Genomic DNA, 6,531 nt, shown 5'->3' on the forward strand with positions numbered 1-6,531 from the left:
ATTGAACATCTGATTTTAAGGAGCCAGCAGGATTTATGACATCACAGATAGAGAAAATGCCTTTTTAAGGATTTTAATGTGTTTTTATGTCAAATTTTTGGGTATAAAAAAACACATCAGACACATAATTCTACGCAGATTATATGTATATGTCTGGAGGGGATCTTTAACTAGCTGTAAGACTCTTGAACATGCTGTTCCTTTTAGGACACTTTTTGTTTTTTCCACACCCTTGTGCTGAAATTGCCTTTGATGGATCACCAGATGTGTTGATGAGACGACCTGTTGCCATGGATATCTGATAAAGAGCAATAAGGAAGACACGACAGTTACTTATTAACTCAAATAGACTTTACACCCATCCACCTGTAATTCAATAAGAAGCCGATTCACACTGGTTGAAGCATATTTACAAAAAAGGTAAGACGGATTTACAGTATTTCTTTAATGACTGTGGTAATTTGAACACATGTATCCTTAATGTCTCATCTTCACGTCAGGGTTTAGTTTGGGAGCAGACGTGTTAAAATGAGCGACACTTCAGAAGATGATAATGAGATCTCCTTTCAAGTAAAGGTAAATACTGATGTTAAAATCTCATTCTGAATGTGGAAAACAAAGAACATGGTGATATTCCTGTGATTAATAACGGCAGCTGAACAGCAGAGTGTGCTTAGGCTCAGTTGGTCATGTTGTGAACTGCACTTGTATGTATGTATGTATGTATGTAAATAAAATACTGTATGTACAGCATGTATCATTCTATTAATGGGACATTAATCTGTCATGTCAGTGCTGATATTCAGCCTTATTTAAAGCACCATCTCCATTTCGCTTAATGTCTATTTCTTTCTCTAACCTGCAGTTTCTTGGCCGAGTTGAGGTGGTCCGCCCTGATGGACTACAGATCCTGGATGAAGCAGTCGAGAGCCTAAAGGTCAGTAATTACCTCTCACATCCTGTTTAGTTGCTGTTTTTTTGCCTTACAAGGAAACAGTTTCAATGCAACTCTTTCCAACATGGCAGCCAAAGTCGGTGTGCTTTTTTTTTTAAGGCTCAAGACATACAGCTCCAGTGCAATGCACTTTACTCATTAAGTAAATTCAATTATTTTAAATTTTTTCTTATTATCCAAGGTCTTAACTTTGAAGGCCTGAACACAAGCTATATTCACATTCTGATAAACAGCTTTGTCCTGCATTAGAAAACAACCAAACAGCTAAAAGAAGCCTATGAAGTATATGATTAATTTTAGAATACGTTCTTAAGAATATCAGGAAAACTCGTCTCTGATCAGTATTCACAGGAAATAATCTTCTCCAAATCACACAACTGTCCTGCAGTTACTGTGTTCACTGGTTGGGGCATAATATGAAATATAAAATATATGTAATAAATGAAAAGGAAAAGGTTGGGAACCAGTGTGTTAAACTGTCAAAATGTGGTCAAAGAATGGTTGACATGGATGCTGGGACTCTTCTGCAAGTCATTCTAATGAGAAACAAAGTCTGTGTCCACTGTAGGAGCTCTCTGTGAACTTTAAAGATGCAGTAACAAACATGACAAATACAAATGCAATCAATCCCCTCTTATCCCCAGACACCAGATAAATACTCCTCAGAAAAGGCAGCGAAGAAGAGCAAAGTCTATCTCTTCCTGTCACTGAGTGGAATAGACATTTTGGAAAACAAAACCAAGGTGCGTGACAAAAATGTACCAGTTACCATCCCACTCCAGGAATGTGCACAGTTTAATTATATGCCTTGCTTTCTTTGGCCTTGAATGATCACTCTTAAGACTCTCACTGTCTTCCCTACCCTCAGTTTCTGTTGTACACATGCCCTCTCTCCACTATCTCCTTCTGTGCCGTCATGCCATCTTCACCCAAAGTCTTTGGCTTTGTTGCTCGACACCCTGCAGCCGACATGTACCACTGCTACCTCTTCCAGAGCAAGACGTTTGTGAGTATTCCCAGTCCAGCATAGCAGGAGATCACCAATATATTCATACAGGGAACAAAATGTAGCTTACAAACCAGAGAGGAACACTGTACCCTAGCCAAATTAGATACTCTAGCTCTCAAAGTGTAAATTTGTCAAACACTTTTCAGTCTCACGTGCTGGTCTCAGTCATCGGGGATGCTTTCAGAGCTTCAAAGAAGGAGGAGAGTGTGAGGGGAGGACGAGACCTGATAGTGGAGGCACTCAGACACAAGGTTAGTTCTGCTTTTACATCAGTATCAGGACTTGGGCCCGCTGTTTAATTTTATTCTGTCATGGTGAGGAATGTATTTGAATTTGCTGCAAATAGGCTCTCAGTTTACCTTCAGGCAGAATTCAAATGGAATTAAAACCAGGAAATTCAAATGTTTTTCCCCCTGACTTTCTCCTTTATCAGAATAAGATGCTGCAGAGAGAGAATGCTGAGCTGAGGAAGAGGCTTCAGGACAGACTTACTGTCTGAGGATACTTGTTGTTGTTGTACACAATACACAATACAATACCTTTTCTTTGTTTTGATGTTGTCACACAAGCGTTTGGCCTCAGGAAACTCTTTATAGTCCAGTAATAATCAACTTCCTGATGCATCATTAGTCCTGTTCTTCAATAGAAAGTAATATTAATGCTGCACCACAACGGTAGAGGGCAGCAGTCAACAGAGAAATAAGCGGGTGCGTTCAATTGCTGCCTGCACAGTGTCGGAAATATTGAATATAAGAATGTAAGACATGTAAAATACCACATAGAAAGACGAAATTTGTTATGTTGCAAATTGCTGTGTAACTTGTCTAACATTTAAGAACTGGCACATAAGAACAGATAATGTATTCATGTATTAATTATTCAGCGACTAATATGACAATAATTGCAACTGGGCAACAACTGTATAAATAAATATCACTTCAATGCCTGACTTACTGTGTTTTGTTACTTGACTTCTAAAACACGACACACCGCACCTGATGCTACATCTCCCACTGGAATGCGCCGATGAGTTGTATTGAATAATTGGATATTGATTAGTGAAGGTACGCAGGGGCCGTGAAGGCAACACAACATGGAAAACTTTGGTGTGACAGAATGCAGAGAGTGCGCGCGGGTGTGAACACGACTCTGTGTGGGATGGCAAGGTTCACTTGTTTAGTCTGAAAGGTAAGTGGAGTAGGTCTGAATAAGCTAACTATCGTTACGGACGGTTACAGCCACTGGTAGCTAACCGCTAACTTGTTGAACAGCTCTGTTAGCAAACCATTAGCTAGCTTGGGACGCTGCTCTGAGCGGCGTTCAATTCCGCTACGTTAAAGTTACATTTCGGCTCTGTCAGCTGTTTTGATAGAGATGGTCACAGTTTATCACACAGCTGGTTTTTTACAGTCAATGCTCCTGAGTCAGTCTGCTCACACGTCTCCTGTCCGAATGGCTCCTTGTCATCCACCTGCAGGCGGTTAGTGGGTGGGAAACCCCGTCCTCAGGCGAGTTGAGCCGCCATGGGGATGCGGTTGTCTCGGAGCGGCAGCAGCCTGTCACTCCTCCCGGAGAGGCAGAGCTCTGAGCGGCGGGGAGAGGACAGAGACTCGGACAATGAGTCTCTGGATGGGCTCGGCAGACGGGAGGACATAGCCCAGTTCCCATACGTGGAGTTCACCGGCAGGGATAGCATAACGTGTCCGACATGCCAAGGGACAGGACGGATACCTTCCGGTGAGTGTGAATGCTGTTAGCGCACTGAGGATACACTCGAGCCTGGAAGAAGTTCGTTATATTATCTGAGAGCTAAGCTTAAAGGCAGCTAAAGCACATTTAAATGTACAATTTCAAGGCTTAGAATTCAGTCCCACGATTTGCTAAAACATTTAGTTATTGCGGTATGTCCGAAGACACCGTGCAGTCTGAAAGTACAGCAGACAGCACACAGGGACGTTTCTGTTCTTTTCCATGATAGCAAATGGCCTTTCACACTGCTATTAAAGAGCCTTACTCAGTCTAACCTGATCAAACAGACACAGGGAAAGAGCATTGCATGTGTTGTATTTTAATTTAAGAGAGCAGGAGTGTCACAATGCAATTTTATAGGACTGCACAATTAATGGAAATATTATCAAAATGGCAGCATTAATGCCCAGAGCAGAAGCGCTCCAAATCACAGAAGAACTATGAGAACTATGCAAATCACAAGAGCTGCAGTGTTTTGATAAAAGTACAATGTGTGACAGGCAGCGTTATATCATACAGATTCTCTGAAATCTTCTTCTCCATATTTCTACAGACTCCCAAATATTTCACATCATGATTTTGCAACATTTTGTGGGTGAAAATTCAGTTTGCAATCATTCCCACGCTAATTCTGACTCATATAGCCCCCCAACCATAATAAATAATCTCAATGTGCTGTTTTTGCCGTACAGTTTTGGAGGCTTTGATGTGTGTCTAAAACGTATTTGGAAACACTGATTATCCAGCTGTATGACCTGTTCTCTCTTGCCTGACAGAACAAGTGAATGAACTGGTTGCACTGATCCCATACAGCGACCAAAGGCTGCAGCCCCAGAGAACGTAAGTACGCTACTCCAGACCTGCCAATATGCACCTCCGCTGAAAGCTTGTATTCCTGTGGTACAGTCCAGTGGCGTGTCCTTCAGGTGAGCCAGGTTGTTGCAGTCAGCGTGTGTTGTGTTGCAGGAAGCTGTACGTGGTCCTGTCGGTCGTGCTGTGCCTCCTGGCCTCTTCACTCGTGGCCTTCTTCCTCTTCCCTCGCTCTGTGGTTGTGGTGGATGATGGGATACACTCGGTGACTGTGCGCTTCGACCACACCAATATGAAGGTCCTGATGAACATGACGGTTGGTTTTCTCTCGTAATTGCACCTCACCGTCACCTGTGCTCAACACAGAGAGGCGTGGTTTGTAGTGAGCCCTCTAGCTCCGGTGCTGGCTCCTGGTTTTGTTTTATGTGTCCAAATTGTTTTTAATTGATGTAAGTAGTCTATTGATTGATCGATTTGAAGGAAAACAAACCTGTAACTCTATTGATCAGCGGTTTCAACTGGCTTTTCAAGCTAAAATGCCAAACGCAGAAATCTGTTCTCCTTAAATGTGCAGATGTGATGCTTCATCGTAATGATAGTTGACGGAATATCTTTGGGTTTCAGACTTTTGCCATTGGATCGTTTCCATTTTTCACAATTGTCTGACAGCTCTGTTTCAGAACAATGGATCAGTTCATCTAGAAAATAATAGTTGGTTGCAGCTATAATCCAAGTCTCAGGCAAATCATCCTTTCATCACCATAATGAGAATTATTATTGGAATTTCTGTCTTTTTTCCATTTCCATTTTCTGCACTGTCACCATTCGTCATGTGTGTTCAGGTCAAGTAAAGCTTCTTAATGTTGTGAAATGTTTCAGACTGTGAAGTGCGTGTTTCTGCGATAGGGAACCATCTCACTGTCTGACCCAGGAGTGAACACTTTCTCTCTGTGTGAGAGCGGCCACAGTGGGCTCAGTTACTGTACATTAGCACATTAGTCTGACGCAGCCACACTGCGAGACGAGTGCGAAGCTTCGAATCTGTCCAAGGGTTTCATTTTTAAGTTGTTGTCACTTCCTGCGTGTAGAGAAATGTACTCCGTCACCACACTCCACTCGAACGTTTTGAGTGAATGTATTGTTGCGCAAACCTGTTGCATTATACGTAGGCGGCGTCTTGATATTTCCCTGTGTACCTTTTCATTGTTCTTCTTTTTCTCAGAGCACACTGAACCTCAGCAACCCCAACTTCTTCTCGGTGCTGGTGCAGAGTGTCAACTGCCAGGTCCTCTACATGAAGACGGTGATCGGGACTCAGCAGCTGAACAACGTCACCACCATCCTGCCGCTCAGTGAGAGTCGGGTAAAGTTCAAAGCATACATTTCAACAAAAAGAGCTTTTATACATTGCAAAATCAAACATTTTTTTCGTAGTAGTAATGTTTTTTGTGAACATAATAAAGCTTATCACTGGCCGCTCCACACCCAGTAAAGCTTCCCGGTACAGAGTTCAGTATGGAAACAAACTGAAGCATAGCGGAGGTGTGCCTGCTACAGGATGTGACCTCTGTTTGAATGCGAGCGCTACTGCACAAACCCAAAGGTTAAATGCTTCAAGACAAGAAGAAGACGACACGCTGTCGCTGACTTTAAACTGTAAACTTAAAGACTGCTAACAGGTCGCATGGAAAGAACAAAACCAACAGTGAACTGATCCTGAAAGCAGTACACATACTAAATGTACTTGTGTTTGTGCCGCATGCTGAATACTGCAGCGCGCAGCCGCTCAAGGAAAGTGACTCAGCCTTTTTAATTAATGATAGTATGGCCCGTTTTTACAGATTTCCACTTTTAATAGGAATGAATTTCCTCGCTGCTCGGAGCCACAGACATACTGAGGAAGCGCAACGTATTGAGAGACGCACCAACACACTCTTGGTTTGATTTGTTGACAGTAACCCCCGTACCCCTGTGTGTGCCTGCACCCAGTGTCCTTATTGAGTGTCTT

At 42.6% G+C, this 6,531-nt stretch overlaps 2 protein-coding genes across 2 annotated transcripts in view; both read left to right on the forward strand.

Annotated features, from left to right (window-relative positions):
- Positions 1-297: 297 nt before the first annotated feature.
- Positions 298-2,913, forward strand: LOC118324382 (PTB domain-containing engulfment adapter protein 1-like). Its single transcript, XM_035656694.1, has 7 exons — positions 298-420; positions 501-576; positions 866-937; positions 1,600-1,698; positions 1,824-1,961; positions 2,111-2,215; positions 2,398-2,913. Exons 2-7 carry the CDS (start codon positions 529-531, stop codon positions 2,461-2,463), a joined length of 528 nt encoding a protein of 175 aa, XP_035512587.1. The 5' UTR covers positions 298-420; positions 501-528; the 3' UTR covers positions 2,464-2,913.
- Positions 2,914-3,013: 100 nt separating this feature from the next.
- tmem106c (transmembrane protein 106C) overlaps positions 3,014-6,531 on the forward strand; it is a 6,133-nt gene continuing 2,615 nt past the window's right edge. The window contains exons 1-5 of the mRNA XM_035656693.1: positions 3,014-3,152; positions 3,442-3,701; positions 4,490-4,553; positions 4,680-4,839; positions 5,746-5,886. Coding sequence (XP_035512586.1) covers positions 3,488-3,701; positions 4,490-4,553; positions 4,680-4,839; positions 5,746-5,886 — 579 coding nt within the window. The 5' untranslated portion in view covers positions 3,014-3,152; positions 3,442-3,487. The remainder of the gene's footprint in view (positions 3,153-3,441; positions 3,702-4,489; positions 4,554-4,679; positions 4,840-5,745; positions 5,887-6,531) is intronic.

The sequence above is a fragment of the Morone saxatilis genome, unplaced genomic scaffold (assembly GCF_004916995.1).
Source record: "Morone saxatilis isolate NCDOM2014 unplaced genomic scaffold, NCSU_SB_2.0 Contig15, whole genome shotgun sequence".
Taxonomy (NCBI): domain Eukaryota; kingdom Metazoa; phylum Chordata; class Actinopteri; family Moronidae; genus Morone; species Morone saxatilis.